Below are 20466 nucleotides of genomic sequence, written 5' to 3'. Positions count from 1 at the left end.
TACTGCTGTTTTAAACGTGCATATACGCCACAAAGACCATCGAAGAAAAGCTGTGTGAAAATGTCGCGTTTTTACTGCAGAGAAAGCAAACGATGGATTGAGGTTGAGGAGGCAGCGGGATGCAGCCGCGAGGAGGCCGAGCCAGCAAGCCTTTTGTTTGGTATTCATTATTCAAACAAATATTTATTTATTCAAGATCACAGCCTTATGAAAATGTAAACGGAAATAATGACGGCATTCTGGAGAGGGGCTGCTCAGGATTACAGTGGCAGGGATTAGTTTTAAGGCTCCGTGACCTCTGGTCGACCTCCAGCCATAGTCAAGTGTAAACATTAACGTACAACAAGAGATCTCTGTTGCTCAGTATTGTAACGTTTAAATATTCTAGTCTGTCAAACTGCGCATGGATTATACATTGCTGCCAGCTCCCCCCACACCAAGTGGTCAACTCGTGTTGTTGCTCTCTCTCTCTCTCTCTCTCTCGGGATGCAGGCCCCTGTTTTCCATGCCCACAGGTTCCAGTTCTGGTGTGGGATTCCCAAGGCCTCAGGAAAGCACAGTTTACAACATTCCCACAGTGGTGACCACCACCGACTAACTCTCTCCCTCTTCCTCCTCTCTTCTGCTGAACGCGGGGCTTCTTCTTTTTTTTTTTTTTTTTTTGGCGGCATGCTGTTGTCAAGCAGCGGTTTGGAAGTTACCCATCGATTCCTGGTTCGTTTTGAGTGGGGAACAAGAAGGAGGAAGAAGAGGAGCAGACCCACAGTGCTCAAACCCCACCATCCATGAACGCTCCACACGCGGCTTTGTTGTGCTTCCAAGACGCCCCCATCCCGATCCCGATCCCGACCGCGAGATCCTCTCATGAGCAGCTCTAAAGGAAGTCATTAAACACTGTCATGCTGCCATTAACTGATCCCCATGCCTGCAAACGCAGCTACAAAGAGTAGAGTCAGGGCTAATTAAATAGATTCTTCTTAAACTTGCACTTTTTAAAGTTCAGTGTGTTTGGATGTGGGCAGCGTTGTTGAGATTCATCACATCTGTGCGTTTCAGCTGCGCTCATGCAGAGTGAGGCGCGACGCGAATCAGTAATTACTGCAGGTCAGCGGCCGTATTATTCATCGATGACTTTGTTTAGAGCTAACATCAACAGTAGCAATGAGCACTAAACTTTAACGGAGGCAAAAATATATATATATATATATATATTGATGTTTTGTCCTCTTCCCCCTGCTACTTGTCATTACTCCTCAAAAAGCGGCTTTCTTGTGCACATCTGCTTGTTCAGGTGATTAAACAGCATCCTTTTGGTTGAGCTCTGATTTCACTGAACATAACAACGTCGTGCTGCTTCATAAAGCTTCATCAGCAACACTTTATTATAACAGCGTGAAGTGAACCGGCAATCTTCATCGGTTCATTTCCTCATCATCGCTGCTAATGACATGGATAATGTTTGTTTAATGCAACAGGCCATTTGCTTTATGGTTTACTCTGCAAACAACTTCTCCTCCACAGCTCCATTGTTCCGATAGTCACACACGCAATAACGAAACATCTCTCAAATAAAAGGGAACTAATTAAATACCCTGTAGGAGCCAAGTTACAGTTACATCCTTCCTCCCGCCATTTGCCACATTTCACGAGGCTCTCCTTTGGAAAACAGTCAAATGAACTCTCATTAAGCCCCTCTCCGAGGTTCCTCATTAAACACACTTTAAGATTCTTCCAATATTTCCGACCTTATACCAATAAAGCTGGAGGAAGGAATTCCCTGTGCGTGTTCGCACTAGAAACTGATTTAGAGCAAAAAAAACGCCTTTAAAGAAAGGAAAAGTGCTTCCGGACCGGCAGTTGTAATCCAGATGTGCAGGGTCTGACTGACGCAAACGTTATCGATATCCTCAGACAGTCCTCGGCCTCGGTGATTAGCTCAGCTGTCGTGGGATGAAACAGAAAATGATAAAAAAAAACACCAATTGATTTGCGTGTCATTTCCGTGAGCCAAGCTGAACACAGCATGACGCGCTACACCGGGTGAGAATGTATGTGTGTGCGTGTGTGTGCGTGCGTGTGTCAGCCGTAAACATGCAGTGATGTGGTCATTGGAGGAAACGGAGTTCCAGAGAGCCAGAGGAATGAGATCATTGAAATTAAAGTGTGTGACAACTGCCAAATGGTAACAGGCCACTCACGAGCAGGCCGCGTGGTAAAGAGGTGGACTGTGGGCGGGGCTACTTAACAAGCCACAGGTGGGTTTGGATCAAAACTAAATTAGAGTTCTTTTTTTAAACAAACAGGAATGCATATTTAATATGCAAATAGCAAATTTACATTTTACACACGCACCAGCGGCGTTTTTATTTGGAATCACGACAAGCCGTGGAAACAGCCTTTAATCCACGGCTGCGGGGTTTGCGGTTCTCATGAAGAGCTGGGCTGCTTTAAACGTTGCGTTGCGTGACGGCCCGCAGCTGGAGGAGGACGCTGCGGCGATATTAGAGGACGAATGCTGAGATTTTGATTACAGTTTGTGCCGCAAATAAAGTCGCCTGGAAGGAAATCAGCCATTTATAGCCCGGTTTCTTTGTTCCGAACTTACCCAGCAAATGAAGATCTCTTCCGGGTTTGTTGCCGATAATGATTTGCAGTTCCGTGTGCAAAGACAGGCAGCAAAAAAGCATCAATTTTAAAGTTGAAGTGTGCCAAATGTCTTTTTTTTCCCTCCAAAATGAATTAAATCCATCACTTCCTGGATACCTGGACGGCAAGCGGCAGGTGCCACTTCCGGTGTCCACCACGTGGTGCTAGAGAGCAATCACTGTTTGAACGTTCTGTTCCAGAAAGACATCAAAAGCCTTGAGCAACAAACATTTTGAGCGAATCAACGCGATTGTCACAAAATGTGTACAGCAGGTGGCGCTATCACTAACTCAATGCATCTCAAGATGATGCTTTGAAGTCTCCAGCATCATCATGGCCTTCGAAAACTCTACATTATAGAAGTCTGGTTTAATTTCCAGGACAAAGATTGGTTTGGAAATTTAAAGTGACCACCTTCCCATTGGACTTAGGTCGTTGATATGATACATATGTCTACTGAATTTCATAACTTGGGGGGGGGGGGTACAGCTGAAACTTCTAGGGGGCGCTGTGGAGCCAAGCTTAAAAACAACAATAGGTTCACTTCTGGCTCTAGACGCCCTTCGTGTTCGTATCCTAATTGAAGTTTGACTTCAAAGAGAAGTTTCTTGCAATTGAAACTCCCCACAGGAAGACGGTGGTTTACCAAAGCGGCCAATCTCTGCTTCATTCTGCGCTGATGCGAAGGGGCTCGCTCTGTGTCTCTCCGAGTTCTGTTAATGAAAGACTCGAGTTCCGAAATGACGAGGCCCTTGAGGACGCATACTGAGGTCCACGGAGGACAGATGGAAAGAATGAAATGAAGAGGTAAAGGAGAGAGAGAGAGAGAGAGATGGGAAAGAGGAGGGAGTCTGAGAGTTCGCTGGGAGACAGCAATGTCTGCCATGCTTGAAAGGAAGACAGTGCCATCTAGAGACCTCGTGTGTCTGTTGTGCGTTCCTGCAGATCGAGTTTGAACCTCTTAGATCCAGACTTTACCGTTTTGCTTCTTCCTCACCTTTCTGCTTCAGTGATTGTCGCTCGAGATTCGGTCGCTTGCAGTGATTGTGTGTCTAAATAAAAGAAAAGAAATCCTAACAAACACGTTTGCAGAACAGCTGAAATCAGCTTGAACCAGAACCGTGTGCTGTAGATCCAGAGCGGTGTCCTTGTTGCGCCCTTCTCAATCGGGTTTCCCAGGATCTTTTTTGTTTTTCATGGAGCCAGCTGGGTTTTCACAAAAGCTGTGGTTTTAAAAAGACGTCCATGTTTCTGTCACTATAGTCATAAATAATTTAACTTTCTCTGGCGGATGTCACAATAAAAATAAATAAATAGATAAAGGCTGCCACTCAAGAAGAAAGGGCTGAAGCAGTGTAGTGTGTGACACATTATTCGATGCCAGCCGAGTTAAAAATATTAGCTGCTACAAAAGACTGTCGATGTAATGATTGAAAATGATTGTGGAGAGCAGCTCCTTTAAGCAAAGATTGATTATTGATCTTAAACTCCTTGAGCAGGTCCTCTTTAAGATCCACACAAATTCACGTCGACATTTGTAACACAGGATACGCAAGCACGATGTGCTGAATCAAGCGTCTGCTCCAGTTGTTGCTATTATTTCCCAGATATTGGCTACGACGTGATTTTCTTTCTTTAAGATCAAAACATGCACATTATGCAAATAACGATGGGTTTTATGATACTTGTGACAGCAGACGAGTGCAAAGGCAGATTTATGGGTAATATTTATTACTCGTCATAAATACATTTCAAGGAAACAGGAGACACTGCTCAATAAATATTAATTATCATTAAATATCAACGTTTATAATGTATATAGAATAACATTCTGCCCTTCCTCCAGCTGAGGGTTGTTTGAACGTTTTAATGACCAATTAAAATAGACAGATCCAAATAAAAGTCCTCTCCCTCTGGACAGGATGGGGAACACGTGGCGCTTCAGAACAAATGACACGAGGAACAGTTCGCCCAGAAATAAAAACTCAATCTGTCTATTCAACTCCATCCCAGTGAAACTGTCATTGGGGTGTCACAACACATTTCCGGATCGTCACGGCGACACAAAAAGTACTCCTAAAGCAGTAACAGAATAAGAGATACAAACCGACAAAGTGGCAATGCTTCTCTGATAAGAGAGGAAAATAATAACTGTGCTTGTCGAACAGGACTTAACTTTTACCTTTGAAATATTTGAATAAACTCTTTAGAAAAAATAATGAGCAATTAGCAAATTGGGTTGACAAATTGCTCCATCCGAGAGGCCGGAGCCGGGGCGGGACTGAAGCAGCGGTCGGATGAGCTCTGCAGGACTGGAGAAGGTGGAAGGTCGTCAGCTTTGGTGGAGCAGGAAGCTCTTGATTGGCTGTGGCAGCGGTAAGGCGGGGATGCGGTCGAGATGCTTTTTACCGAGTTCTCTGCGGATCCTAATGCGACAAATGTGCGTCAGTCGCCGAGGATTCCCTGAGGAGAGACAGACACATCGTTTCACCGGGATTGAACCATTTTCTCCACATACTCAGCGTTTACTTCTTGTATTTTAGCAAATCTTCTCCTTTTTGAGGTGATCCAGGAGGGATGTACATTCGTCGTCCCGTACCTCAAAGGTCCGGCTAGAAGGTTTACCGAAAAAGACTGGTTGATAATAAACGCCGTCAGCCCTCACCGATGCCGTAAATACTCACTTTTTGCCTCCAGAAAGACCTTCAGGGCCTCCGGATCCACCTTCCACCTGTTCATCCCCTCCAGGTCTGACTCATCCCAGGGCACGAGGCCGGGGTCCGCCCCGTGGTCCAGCAGCAGGTGGACGAAGGCCACCTCGCACCCATGTCGCAGCACGGCATCCAGGAGGCAGGAGGCCAGGCAGCGGGTCAGAGCCTCCTGGCAGACGGGCCCCGTGTAATTAAAATCAGGCTGAGCGCCGGCCTGGAGCAACAGGCGGAAACAGCTGAGGTGGTGGTAGGTGGCGCTGATGTAAAGAGGGCACACCACCAGCGTGTTGAGGGGGCGGGCGCCCGAGAGGAGCCGCGGGCCCAGCCGGCGGTCCATGTCCACGTCAGCGTTGAACCTGGGCAGAGGGCGGAGGTCAAACGTTTGCCTTCCCACCTGGCGCAACGACAAAAGACGGAGGAGAACCAGGCTTTAGGCCGAGCCCCCCACCTGACGAGCTCCTGCAGAATGTCCAGCCGCCCCACCCGTGTGGCGTGGTACAGCGGGGTGCTGCGGTGGTGCTGACTTCCGTTCGGATCGGCGCCGGCTTCGAGCAGGATCCGGACGCAGTCCAGGTGACCGTTGAGCACGGCCACGTGAAGAGCCGTCTGTCCTTTCACGTCCACGAGGTCCACCACTGCCCCCTGGGCAATCAGGTAGGCCACGCAGGCGGCGTGTCCCGCCGTGGCGGCGATCCGCAGGGGGGTGCAGGGCAGGCAGCCGCAGCACCACACGTACTTGTCGTTGATACGCCTGGCAGAGGGTGGGCATTAGTTCGATGTGTTCGATATACGGCTCTAACGTGACCCCCCCCCCTTCTGTCTGACAATCAATGAATGAAAACGGCGTTCCACCGACGCTCCCACCGTTTGAAGCCATCTTCCTGCAGCAGGTTCCTCAGGGTGTCCAGGTCTCCAACGTAGGCCGCGTTGTGGAGCCGCATGTCGTCCTGATCCAGAGGTTTGTCGCAGAACTGCTCCTGGAGCCACTGCTTGAGGTTCCGGCCTGGTGAGAACACACAGAGGAACAAAAGAATGGAAAGAAACCACGCCCACCTCCCGCAACGCAGATCTGAGGCACGGCTTGAGGACTCTACAGGTGACCAGGAGATCCCGACTGAAGGCCGTCTGCTTTGACAGAGACGTAGACATGCAGTCCGTGTACATGCTAACGATACAAATATCTACCAACGCTCTCTGAAGAGGAGAGGCCCTTCATCATCTGCCGCTCAATGCTGATGACGTTTTATGCGTCTGTATGATGGGGCAGTTTCTGACAGGAGCTAATGCCAACGGACAGTCAGGGTGGGGCTGCCCCCCCCCACCGAGAGCAGTCTCAGGGATGTCATCCACCAATGTATAGCAAATAACATATTCATTCTACTGTATTTTACTGCATTTTTAATTTTAATTTAATTTTTTTCCCGTTATTTTGATTTCACAAAAGGGATTCTGTGCCTGCATCGATCAATCAAGTGCTGATTCACATGCATTACGAGTTTTAGGAGCAGGTGGAGTATTATTCCAGATTAGTATTACTGTACTTCAGTTAGTATCCGAGTACCACGGGTTGGTACTCGGATACCATTTCATGGACAGTCTTCCTCTCATCCTTCAGCCACACCTTATTAGACGAGTCATCCTCTGTATTATTAATGTCATGCACACGCACACACACACACGCACGCACACACGCACACACTGAACAGGGAGGACACTCCCCAGTCCCCAGACAGGACCGATGGATCACACTCGCACCAGCCGCGTTTACCTGTCGCGGTGGGGCGGGGCAGATCGGACGCAGTGAGGGGCGGAGGGGAACAGATGTTGGGCGGATCGTCCACATCTGCTTCTGGGCTGTCGGCCATGTTCCTGAAACGTCACCCCCCCCCCTGAAACCAAGGGTTCCACGGCAGACCACCACTTGTTCTCCAAAGACGGGAAACGCAACCGACGACAGTTACAGAGACGAGCATCATAATAAACAAACGTCTCAATGCGTCACTTCCGGGCTGCGCTCAGCAGGTCGGATTTAAAGGGACAGGACGCCATTAATGTCTGGACTGAGGGAGAGGAGGTGACCATTGTTTTAGGGTTTTCTGAGTAATCTTATGGGTTATAAATATATGCATATATCAAATTAGATTTCAATTACCAACTTTATAATACTCAGGAAAAGGTTTTTTTTTTGGGGGGGGGGGGGGCAGGTTAGATTGATGTCAGTATTCTGCATGTGTTTGTGCAGAAGAGAGAACACTAGAGTTGACATGCTTGGGGAGGGTCCCCCCACTGAACCGTTTCAGGGGCCCAGTCCTTTCAGTGGGTGGGCCTGATTGCATTCTTCTGGCGAGTAACACACACCAGAAAGGCAGGCTGCCTTTGCTCTGTGTTACCAGAGCCCCACCTGAGCTTCAGGTCGGGCTCTAAAAATAAATCTTACGTATTCATCCTGTTTCTGTTTTTTTTTTTTTTTTTTTAAGAAGATTCAAAACAGATTGATTTACATTTATGATGTGCAGCTTATACCAGAGATTGCAACACTCGGGGCAAAAAGGCCATTTAGTAGTCATTAAGGCTCTAAATAGTCTTTGAACATTCGAGTCCTGAATCCAAAAGTCTCAGTCAACGCTGGAGATTTTATCTTAAAATAACCAATTGTTTCTTTTATTCCGGCCAAAGATATGAAGGAGTTAGTAAAACAGGTGTCAAATGTAATAACCCATTAGCAGCGCTAAACATTGTGAATCTCAAAAGGCAAAATGAACAAAGGCATTTTTAATCGTGAATCATGTCTTAAATCACTTCTTAAAAGAAAAACGCAGATGGACTATTGAGCTGCCCTTTCCTCCGACTATTTTCTTAATCCACCGGTCAAGAGAGAGGCCAGCGTCTTTGCTGAAAGCAGGTGTCTGATCCTTCTGCAAGCAGCCCACAGCTTCTGACTTGCAGTGTAATTGTGCTAAATCTTGTTTAATACCTATTAAAGAGCTCATTGTTGATAATCTTTGTATTGCAGCTGTTTTGTGGCTTGCCAAAAAAGTTGCTCCTGTTACAAAAGGGTCTTCAAAAGGAAAATAAAGGTTTTAATTCTCTCATGGTGTAAAAAGAAAGTCTGATTGAGAATGCATGCCAGATGCCACTAGGACTTCACTTGACAATTAGGAAACAGGGTCATTGATTGAATTGCTTTTAATGAAATGGTAATATCCCATTAAGTTTCTATTTACCGGCTGACCCTGACTGGCAAGCTTTTCCTGAATGAGACATTCATTCTCTGTCTTCAAAACAGGAGACGAATATGTATCACAAACCGTTTATTTCACTTCACTACAAAATTATAGAATTATCTGAACTATGATACAATATCCACACGCTGTATCCAAAATATACAGTTTGAACGGAAACGGTATCCGTGATACAGTTTACAGAACAAATGTGTGCAGTAGCATTACAGCAGATAAAACAATCAAAATGGAGAAAAGCAAACAAAACAACACAAGTCTACTTATTAACGTACTCAGACTGACTCTAGTACAAAGTCTTCGCGACCAGAGTAATGAGTGAAGTAACGGTTTTAAATTATCGCTGGGTGTTTGTCAAATCAGTCGTAAATGTAAATTATTGTCCGTCTTGTAATTCATAAGCTGTTGGTGAACTGATGCAGCAATAAACACCACCCTGAATCTTTCATGTCAAGATGCAACAAGATATTCCTGAATTCATCTCTCAGCAGTTAGAATAAAGCAAGACCTTCAAACCATCACTCTGAGCTACTGTCAGCATCTGAATGTCTTATATGTTTGTGATAAAACCCAGGAAGTGTTTGTAAGACCATTTTCCTTCAGGACAATATGAGACGGGAGCATTTATATATATACATATAAAAAAAGTTCAATCCCTGGAGATTTAGACCTTAGCTCACACTTTATGACCCTGCAGAGAAGCTCATTCTCGTCATCTTCTGAATCTTGTCCTGATTCTTCAATATGTTGGACTTGGAGGTAAATATTTTCTCATGCTCTTTCTTAATAAGCAGCTCCAGCTCTGAAAGCTCAGCCAAAAGAGGGTCCAAAACTCTGTCCGTCTCTCTGCACACAAACAAGGGAGAGCGCATGATTAATTAATAACATGGAGATTAAGAACGTGGAGAAATAACAACTAGAGCGAGCGATGGAATCTCTCCCCCCCCCCCCACCTCTCCTCCTGCAGCAAGGCCTGAGCGTACTCCTGGTTCCTCTGCCGCCAGCTGTTCCGCTCAGCTCGCATGGCGTCCATGTCCTCCTGTACGTAGTTCATGCAGGTACCCAAAGGCAGAGTGCTGCTGCACACCATCTGGATGGATGAGTCCAGTTGCTCCAGCTCTTTTGTCACCATGTCTCGCTGTCTCCGCTGCGCCGCTTCAGAAACCACGTTCTGAAAGTGAATTTGATGAATACAGTGAGTCCATTTCACTCAGTCTAGATTTCTACATATGAATAATCCTAACTAGTACTACTACTGAGAGCATGTTGGTATTACACGGATAAAAGGCGTAGATTGGTGTAGAAAGAAATTAAAGCGCTTTTGGATGTCGATTTTAAACTAAACACCCTCAAACTGTTGTACGAGCACACACACAAAAAAAAAATCACTTGTGACCTCAGACCCAAACATAATAAACCTCCTTTAGGAATTCTACCTTCGCCAGCAAAGTCTGAAATGCCAAGAACCAGACCGAGGCTGCATTTAGTGGTTTCAGATTTCAAGGATAAAAACGTTATGCAGGAATTCTACCAACTTAGCTGTATATATAAAGATCAAACACATGAATCGCACCGGCAAATATCGAGAGCCTGGTGGCTGAAGGCCTCCAGTGTACGGTGTGTGTGGTTGGGGGTATGGGGGGGGGGGGGGGTTGCTATATCCCAATTATAATCATTCCCCCAACGGTGAAAAGGAGGGGAAGCTATCAGGGACGGACCTCCCTCGGCAGGGAGCAAACCCAAGGCTGTTTGCTTAGCTGGGTTTCGCGAGGAGTGTGTGTGTGTGTGTGTGATGCAAAAGCACTCAACATTGCAACCATAAAGCCCCCCCCCCATACACACACACACACACACACACACACGTGTTCAGCTGAAGCCTAAAGTGGACACAGTTAGTCCCCCACCCACACGCTTGGTCCTAAAGTCTTGTTTATTTTAGTAACAGGCTTGTGGTCGTGAGGTTGTTTCACTGCAGTATTGAGTAACAACTTCTACACTTATTCCTCCTTTCAAGTTCAACTCTCGGCATAATTTGTGCTCCTTGGCTCCACAGACGGGAGCGCGTGCCTTCTCGAGGCAGCAGCGATCCATTTGTGACGGCGCGCAAACTAAACGGAAGCCCCGTCTTCAAAAACACGCAATCTGTCACGGCGCCCGACGCGCTTGGCGTGGGGCGCGCTTCAAAGCCAGGGTTTGATCAGGGTTAGGGTTTAGTAATCACCTAAATAAATGGAAGCTTCTCTGCAGAAATGACACCAAGCATCGCCGTTTGCCAGAAACGTCTTTCCAGGAGACGAGAGCACATTTCTGAGCGCCTCAGTCTTTGTTGACCGACTGTGGCGGCCGATGAGTGTGAGGTTTAAAACGCCTTGGCTCAGCGGTCCCCTGACGAGGTGGGTGGTTTTCCACTGGGTGCTGTGAACCCTGCAGCTAGACAAACACTCTCCGGCTCATTCGGCCTTCCTGGCGGTGGTTTAGTCTGCGTGGCCCCAGACAGTATACCCATGGCTTCATTCTATTTGCCATCCTGTTGCTACCCTCAATCGTCTTCCCCTTCTCTGTTGGAAAATAAGAAAAAAAAAAACTTGCTGTGAACACATGACCTCTCGTTCTTGTGCTCTCTGTCCAGTTGGGCGTCAATCACAGCCTCAGCGAGGACCTGTGTGCCCCTGGATTGTCCTTCTCCTCACCCAGGTCATTTAGATGTGGTGACCTCAGTGGAGTTTGGGATCAGCGAGGAGGAAGGGCGGCAGGTCTTTCCATTATTACCTCCGCCAACGCGGAGGTTATGTAATCAGGGTTTGTTTCTTTGCCTGTTCCAGACGGATCTTGATGACATTTTCAGGAAATGTTGGGAATGTTACCAGGAGCAGATAATTACATTTTAGTGATGATCCAGGATGTGAATTTGCAGGAGACATATCTCATAGAAGGCCGTTCAAAAATCCAGCCAGATCATAAAAATAGCTTGCAGTCAGCGAGGCGAAGAGGAACGCTTTTACGGCCAATGAGGTAACAGGATGTTTTATTAAGGTCGCTGGGGAGGCAACTGAGATCACGACTCTGGGCTACAGGATTAACCGAAAAGGAAGCTGCAAAGGGAACGCAGGTTACACTGCGCTGACAGATAGACGACACCATCTGAGGAAGATTCGTTTGTCATTCAAATGTTCAACATGCAGGAAAAAGGTTTATGAGGACTTTTGGAGACATGCAAGATCAGAAAATCACATTTGTCCAGGTTCAGGTCCAATAACAGATTTCATGTGCCACAAGTAAGCAATTCTTACAAACGTATCGCCTCTGAAACTAAACCCACCAAAGAAAACCTGCGTGTTTATAAGGACGCAGAGGGCTGCACCGAGGACTATTTATTTTATTCTGTGACTCTCACTCAACAACCATCCATTTGTATGCCACAGGGTTTATTTATACATTTGCAAACCTTCATTAAGGCTAATTTGATGGGGGTAAAGAAAAAAAAAAAAGGGGGGGTGGGGGGATAAAAGTACACAAATTCTTTATGAAAACGCAGCTGCTGCGAGGGGCAGATTCTGTCTAAATAAAAAGAGAAGTATGTTGGAATAATATACAATACTGCCAAGGGGGTCACCAGGAAGGTCACCCCCATAAATATACAGCAAATTCTTCAGCCCCCCCCCCACACACACACACACGTGCGCGCGCGCAATGAGGTGGGACATGGAAAAATACAATCATCTGACTGTTTAAGAATTCCCTTTGTTTACATCAGCAAAGCCACGTGGCACCTTAGCACCAGCATCAGTAATAATTCATTCAGAAATGACAAAGAACATGAAACGGGACGGCTTGACGCTCGCCGAGATCGTGTTTTGATAAACCTTCTTGTTTAAGAAATAGCAGCTGAAATTTCAAACCCGTCATAGAATGGAGGAAGCTCAATATTTACATTTTAACCCTGCGTGTGTTTTACCATGATTACAGGGGGAGAGAAAAAATTGAGTCCATTAAACTGACCTCTCCACCCTTTCATGTCTGGAAGGAAGTCATTATAGTTCTTTATACAGCTGACGAGGCAAGGTCAATAATAGAGGGGTGGGACTGAACTCTTTCTACGTGCAGACATACCTGCTAGAAGCTGCCAACGCAGACCGGGACACTCTGAAACGCAGTAAACCGAGGAGGCCTCTGTTGCCTTGGACTATTTGTCGGTTTATGTTTTGTAGGGTTTACATAATTTGGTTTCGAATCATTGTTTTAATGATGAAATGCTGTGCGCGAAAAGTTTTTTTTTTAAATTTTAAACGCCGGACCTAATATTCCTACGAAGCTAACTCGGTTTAGTTGTAGCTAGACTGGGAACGGTTCAGGTGCAAGTTACAAGGGATGAGGTCTGAGGGGATGGATCGGGTGGGCCTTCCGCATGAGTGACAGTGGAAAGCAGCACATCAGTCAGAGTGAGGGTGGTCAGCTGAGAGGGGATGCCTCAGTGAAGAGGACCACCCAAATCAGGCGGCGTACGCTAGCCTCTCGCCATGAAGCACAGAGCTAAACTGTAAGCTTCACACTGACTCACTCTCCAAATAATGACGAGATACGGCTCTCTGGGCGCCCACAGAGATACTGCATCACCATGGCAACTACCCATTTTATACATGTATTATATAAAGACCAAATCATTAGAGATAAAAAAAAAAAAAAAAAAGAAGGAAGGAACTTCTCAGGAAAGCCCGACTATTACGTGCAAGGAATTTTAATGAGCCTACGGGGTCAAACTATGGCAGCGCTAATAACATCAATGACTACAAGAACAAGAATGCTCCAAAAAGAGCTTTCCTCAGATGCCAGATATCCTCAAACTGTACACAGAACAGGCGCCTGTAATAAAATATATAATCTTACCTGCTCATTGCGCTCCAGACATCTTGATGTGTGTAATAAGTTATGTGTGGTCTGTTGGAGGCCATTCGTGCTTGTCTGGTTATTAGCCCTTCGGGTTCACCGAAGGGGAACCGTTTTGAGGTTGCACTTACACCTCTCCTCCCCATTTGTTTATATCTTTGCTTTGATAATAACCAGGGCTGAACTGGGTATTTCACTGGGTTTAAAACACGGGGGGATCGTGGGGGGGGGGGGAACTATTTCAACAGTAAATGTCTGATAGAAGTGATGGTGTGGCTGAACGTGTGTCATAAAGATGAGTTGGAAAGAACTTGGCTGATACTGCCCTCTAGTGGAGAATACTGCACATACCGGCGTAGTTTTGGAGGAGGCCTCGTAGTCCTTTTTGGTCTCTAGGATCTTTTTCACCAGGCCACCTTCGGTAACGGAAACAATAAGAGGTAAATTTACATTTCCTTAAACCACTCAAATGTCTTCAGCGTGAACAAAATATGGATGAAAATGTAGCATTAAAGGTCCTCCAGAGAACTGAAAAGACAACGCACCATGCTTTTCTTCACTGTCAACCATTTCTCTCGGCTCCTGTGAAAGAGGAAATTGTGGATGACGTTCCCAGGGTCATATTTTCCCATGTTATTTGAAGAACTCCAGGATCAAATCACTCACCTCCCGCATCACTGGAGCATCGGGGGGTGGCCGGACGACATCGATGACGAACTGCTCATCTTCATCCTCAGAAAGCCTCTTCTCATCCATGATGACTGGTGCTAATGGCTTAGCACTGGACATCCTGAGAAATCAACGAGCAAAGGCAAAGAGTGTGACTCGTGTAATCTATAATAATCTAGCAGTAATCATCTCTCATCTTTTCCTCTGGCAGGTAAAAGACTAAGAAGGTGACAACAATGAAAATTAGACTAAATGTTTTTGTCAGTATAAATTGGGGTAATGACATCAGCATGTAAGATGAAGTCACCTCTCTGACTGGGCCAAATCAGTGTAGCTTTGTTGTCTCTTGACTGGGGGAGGGGCCGGACGAGCACTGCTGGGCCTTGCTATTTTCCTGTTGACGTAAAAGAGCGAGACGGTGGAACGATATTAACGAAACAAGCCGTTAAACGCACGATTATAAGTACAACACGGAGTTACGCTAGGTTAACCGTTGCTCAGGACAACACATTCACACCATGAAGGCCCAGGGCACAAACCCAACATGTGAAAAAGCAAACTACCACCTATTTAACTATATAAAGCAATAAAATATTACACCCTAGTAGAAAAATACCACTGTAGCAACTTCAACATGAAAATCATCAGAAATGTCTGAATCTTTTAAATGACTATTTTTGCTAACACAAGTACAGCTAATACAAGTACAGCTAATACAGGTGCTGCTAATACTGCTAATAGTGAGCCCTTTCTCTGTAATGTGACAAACCCTCAATAGGACTTGTCAGCAGTATTTGTTCAATCATAACCCCACAACAGCGCAACAACCGAAGTAAAGTGAGTGGTCTGGTGTTCATTTTACCAACCTGGAGGCCACATCTGAGACTGCAGTAATTCCATTTTCCTGGGATGCAGGTTTCTGGTTTAACTGGGCATCTGCATCTATAACAGGATAAAAATTACTCGTACTTAAGATATGTATAGTCATAAGAAGGATTCCACCTGTGCTTTGCACGGTGGGTTCTAACTAACATGGTATAACAAGTACATTCTAGTCTCGTCTCTAAATTACAGAGGTAATTGTGTGAGTGCATCTGTTATACGTTTGTTTTGCATACAATTGGAAACAATTACCTCCCTCGCTGTCAGATTCAGCTGTTAAGAGCAGAAAAAGACAATTAACATCACAGAAATCATGTGAAAGTGAATTCTTAGAAGCTTTGATTGATTCTGCCAACAGTGAAGAAAACTATTCAGTGATTTTATCAGGAAAGCTGAATAGAAATAGAAAGTAAAGTGTAAAATATACATCGGTGTACTAAAAATCCCTTCTGTCGATAATTACATCACAGCTATTTAAGAATTCGATATTACTTTTGTGCGATATGCCTTATTGGTATAAGATAAGAAAAATGGTTACCTCGATTGCTAATGGTGGGTCTCCGTCTCTGCCCTTTGGCCGATGAAGGACGAGGTATTCTAGATGGACCATCAGACTGAGGGAGGACGAAGAGAAAAAGGGAAAAACTACAATAAGCCATGAAATTGCATTGGTTTAAATATACAATCTTGTTTAAGGCCAAATACCAGCCGTACATAGAGATCCGACATCAAAACACACAGTAAGATTAAAATGTCAACAACAACAAAACACATGAAGAGACACACTATGAGCGAAAAGGGAATGTGAATTTTGACTACAGCAACAAGCGTAGCGGGAGCAGCGTCCTTCAAGGAAAGCCAAACGACAGAATGCAAAGCGACTGACATGACAATGAGGGATGTCAGCATCCAAATCATTACGAAAAGGATGAACCAGGAAAAAGAACCAGCAATAAACTACACAAACGAGTAGATTGTCGTAAAAAATGAATGTTGTGTATTCTATGTCCCAAGTGGCAAACCCCCCCTCACAGCAGCTACGACAGTCACTGCATCCTAACAGTTGTGTTTCAGCGGATTTAATACCTGTTCATCTGGTTTGGGTTCCTCGCAAAGAATGAGGCACAACACAAAAACATGCATTTGAATTTGACTGAGAAATGTATATAAAATGTTTACCTTAATTTATTAGACTTAACGGAGCAAGTGACCAAGTCAATGATTTGAGAATCAGCTGGCCTGACCGAAGGGTCTCTGGGAATATTCCATGTGCAGACACAACTTACTGCGGGCGGACTTCTGGTTCTGTTGCTCATCTCCTCGGTGGCTGCTCGCCGTGGTTCTTCTGACACTCTGGGCTGGTTATAAAAATAAATACAGAATGAGAACAATAACATTTGTTGCTAAAATTCAGATTTGTGTGTGATAAAATGAACCTTTAATTTGCCATTCTCTCCAGTTTTGCTGCTCCCAGCAGCCTCTTTGTGTTCCGTTTGTTTGTCCTGCTCTTTTTCTCTGTCCCTTCGTTTTTCCTTGTCTCTTTCTCTGTCAGGGTCCCTCTCTCTCGTCCTTTCTCTGTCCCTCTTCTTGTCTTTTGCCTTTTCGCTGTCCCTTTCTCTGTCCTTCCCCTTGTCCCGCTCTTTAATCCGCCCTTCTTCTTTGTACTTTTCTGGGTCTTTGTCTCGTCTTTCGTCTCTGTCCCGATCTTTGGAGTGATGATCACGGTCTCGCCTCTTTCTTTTGTCATAATCTTTTCCTCTGTGCTCCTGATCAGGTTTCTTGTCATTGTCGCGGTCATTTGCGTGGCGGTCCTGCTTCGCAGTGCGATCTTGTTTTTCACTCTGTCTGCGACGGCTCTCCTGCTCTTTTGGCTGGTCCGAAGTCTTCTTGGCTTTGCTCCCACTGTGCTCTATGATATTTTTCTTCTCCTGGAAGAGTTTAAAGCAGTGTAAGGCGGATATATATTCTGAAACCCATCATTTATTAAGTTAAATATTAATATGTCAAAACTGTGACAAATTCCATCACTTTGAAGCGCTGCAGAAGCTCACCTCTCTATCCAGACGACGTTCACCCCCCTCCCTATTTTCTTTGTCCTGCGGTCTGGAGGTGCTGGCTTTGGTCTTCATATCTCCCTTTTCTCCTGCAAGCACCCGCTTGACCGCATCATCACTGGACATCTGCCAATCATATTATTTTACATTTTTGAAAGGGATCCTTAGCAAGCCTGTAATACTCACTTGACATGTTGCCTCTAGCATGCTATAAAATACAAACAACTATTCCATGGGCACAAGCTCACTTTAATTAAACATCTCCAGGGTTTAATTAAAATATTTTTAAAAGTTCTCCCTGAGGTACATAGACAGGAAAGAAGTACAGTTCATTTTCCTTTTACTTTATGCCATAACTACTTGTTTTTCTGGTGTCGACAACAATTTCCCCATGTAGTTTTAAGTGCATGTGTGTGCACATGCAGCACAGACCTTATTGAGGCAGCACTTGGCTATCGCCTGCAGCAGCTCATTGGTTTTCTCAGGCTCGTGGCCAGCAACAATGTGTCCTGGCTTGGCTGCCAGGGGCTCGCCACTGACCAGCATCACGGCATCTATTGCCTTCTGGAGGAAGGTCATCTTGGACTCTTTATCCTGAAGAGAATGCAGGCGGGGGGGGGGGTCAGCAACGGCGTGTGATTGTGAAAGCAAAGGTACTCTAAACAAAGAGCAAGGCCATGCTAGTTTATAAAACGTGAAGTTTTATAAACTAGACTGCTTCACGGCGAAACATTAACATTCACCATCACTGTGATAAAAACTCACGAGCTTCACAGGGACGCATCGCCAACTTGTTTTAGCTGAGGAAAATATGTTCTACTGCTTAGCAGTAGTGCATAAACATGTACATGTATTCACTTCCTGTTGCAACTTTCGGGTGGGACTATTTTGCAATGTTTGGGGCATAGAGAGTAGAAACCCACCTACGTAGCTATGATCATTTCTGTTTAACATATCCCCACTTTGATTTCTCCAGAATATTTAGAACTCCAAAAAGGCAATTCACGTGGAACAATAATAATAATATCTTGCAGACCAATAGCATCTCTTTACATGCTTAGAGCTCGGGTCCTAATATTGATAATTTCTTAATAAAACAAATGAATGGAAAACAGCCAATATTCCCTATTCACTATTTCAATGTCGTTGCTAAAATGGACATTTCCTATCAAAGCCAAAGACTCCTGATCTGGGGTTAGCGCTCAAACGGAAGGTTCAAGTTCTGACACTTGGCTAAACTCTGTCCTGCCAGGTCTTCTCACTCACTGCGCCTCTAAGGTGACGTGTCGGGTTACCCTGACACAACCTTAGACTGTCCAATATGTAACCAGGTCAAATAAGTGTGAGGGGTAATGATATGAGCCTTGTGGTGCAGAAGGCCAAATGGTGCTAATGTTCAGCAGAATTAGACAGAGAGTGATCATCTTACCTTAACATTATCAGCCTTTAACTCGTTTTCTCCGTACAGGCCCTTCATAAAGCCTGTTGTCCTTATTACCTGAAGATTGTAAGATATATCTTTTTTAACAATATCAACTTGTTTTATCCTTAAAACATCAAAAATACACAGTGCACCATCTCTGCACTCAAAAACAACACAATAACAATAAGAGGAAAAGCATCCCAATTACAAATACACATTCATTTGGAGATAAACATTCAAAAAGTGGAGAATGGACATTTGATTTCATGTATTTTAAGACAGTGAGAAGGTTTTCAGTTTAAAGTAACAAGTTGGTTACTTAAAACAAAAAAAAGACAAACAGACACCATTGATTTCTCATAGACCGGATGTTATTCTGACATCAAATATTTGTGTTTGACTTTTTCAGTTTGGTCATTTAACTAACCTAGCCTCTGGATTACGCTGCTCTGACATGCTAAATCCGTCAGTGAGCCGAATGTTGCTGTTTAATAAGACGATATTAAATCACGATTAAGCTTCTCGGGCCTTTTCTACAGCACCCTGAAAGACTTGTTGATAAGCGCATTGGCTTTTAGCCTTAGCTGGTGCCTAGCAACTGCAAGACGCTATGCGGCTAACCGCCTAAGCTAACGTAACTGGTAACTTAACATTGAATGATCACTTCTTTGTTCGGCGACTGACCCAAAGAGTTTAACTCTTGCTGTTTAACATCTGTCATACACCGAACACTGACCGGCGGAGACGTGAACGCTCGTTCCCCGATTAGCTTAGCTTAGCTCGCGCTAATGTTTGCTAGCTCTCCAGCAAGTGTAAACAAGCACCGGGCATGTTGCTATCGCCACATCGGCCTCACCTCTGTGAAAACGTCGTGGAGGAACCGAAAGGGCGGTCTGCCCAGCAGTTTCTGAGTCAGCGGCGGCTTCTTGATGATCTTGCCCAGCGTGTCCTGAGTCCTCTTTATTGACGTCTCGTTCATTTTTACGGGTTTATCGTCTCCCGTGTGCTCCGAGCCGCTCTGAAATCTAATTTTGTTGTCGTTGTCCACAAATTGATAAGCCTGATGTCGTTGATAAAACCATGATCGAGTGGGTTTGAATCCAGGTTACTATAGGAACTGCGTCATGACATCATCGTCATTCTTCTTCTTCGTGCCCGACTCTGTTTTGCGCTTGGCAAACAGCTTTGTGGCTTTACTGCCACCTTGTGGGTGGATGGAGTGAGTTGGTTTTATACAAGGACAATGCACAATTATTATTAACCACTAGGGAGCGATATAATGCAGCAGATTAGAACAGGAATGACAATTTCCACTTTCTAATCCCTGATTCAGTTCGCCTATGGCTGGAACCCCGCAGAGAACCCCGCAGAGAACCCACAGGGAGAACATGCAAAATCCTCACAGAAAATCAAAAAAAAAATTCAGTTGGATTTAAACTTAAGACCTTCGTGGTGTGAGGGAACAGCACTAACCGCTGCCCATGTACATCGGAATGATAATTAAATAAAATATCACATGTACTTCGAGGATTGGAGCATTTCCAGGTGATCTTTTCCTTCAGTAGACGTTATAGAAAAATAATATGGGAATAAAATAAAGGGAATAAAACTCACTGACCCATTTTGAATCTTTGTTTTCCACATCTCTCTCTGCATTCAAAGATAAATAACTTGGTCTTCCGGATGTATCTCATTAGTCGCTGACGCCATTGCAAGTTTTCAGAACTGTCATCCCTGCTGATGCGTCTGAGTTTTCTTTCGGGAGGTGAGCGCACGAGGACGCACCACAGCAGCGCCACAACAATTAAGAAGAGCTCATTAATTCTAGTTGTGACAGTAAAACTGCCTCCGGGCTGTCTGTAGTTAACCTCATTCTGTGGAGCCTCATGCAAGCCTTTGTAGAATAATGTGGGGAAAAAATATGTATTAGATTATTACTGTTATTGAAGCAATATTTC

General features: G+C 44.9%; 2 protein-coding genes across 2 annotated transcripts; both read right to left on the bottom strand.

Annotated features, from left to right (window-relative positions):
- Window positions 1-4978: 4978 nt before the first annotated feature.
- On the bottom strand, window positions 4979-7222 carry asb1 (ankyrin repeat and SOCS box containing 1). Its single transcript, XM_068746648.1, has 5 exons — window positions 7126-7222; window positions 6222-6360; window positions 5806-6108; window positions 5331-5713; window positions 4979-5109 (listed from the first exon to the last, which is right to left on the bottom strand). The coding sequence occupies exons 1-5, from the start codon at window positions 7220-7222 to the stop codon at window positions 4979-4981; spliced, it is 1053 nt and encodes a 350-aa protein (XP_068602749.1).
- Window positions 7223-8663: 1441 nt separating this feature from the next.
- Window positions 8664-19487, bottom strand: traf3ip1 (TNF receptor-associated factor 3 interacting protein 1). Its single transcript, XM_068746386.1, has 16 exons — window positions 19365-19487; window positions 18515-18583; window positions 17518-17679; window positions 17083-17211; window positions 16468-16959; window positions 16318-16389; window positions 16118-16138; window positions 15570-15645; window positions 15284-15304; window positions 15016-15091; window positions 14457-14543; window positions 14147-14270; window positions 14026-14062; window positions 13832-13896; window positions 9550-9767; window positions 8664-9442 (listed from the first exon to the last, which is right to left on the bottom strand). Exons 1-16 carry the CDS (start codon window positions 19485-19487, stop codon window positions 9280-9282), a joined length of 1935 nt encoding a protein of 644 aa, XP_068602487.1. The 3' UTR covers window positions 8664-9279.
- Window positions 19488-20466: the final 979 nt, after the last annotated feature.

This window comes from Brachionichthys hirsutus, chromosome 12, assembly GCF_040956055.1.
Source record: "Brachionichthys hirsutus isolate HB-005 chromosome 12, CSIRO-AGI_Bhir_v1, whole genome shotgun sequence".
NCBI lineage: Eukaryota > Metazoa > Chordata > Actinopteri > Lophiiformes > Brachionichthyidae > Brachionichthys > Brachionichthys hirsutus.
Note: the sequence above shows the minus strand (reverse complement) of the source record. Positions and strands in the feature narration are given on the sequence as shown.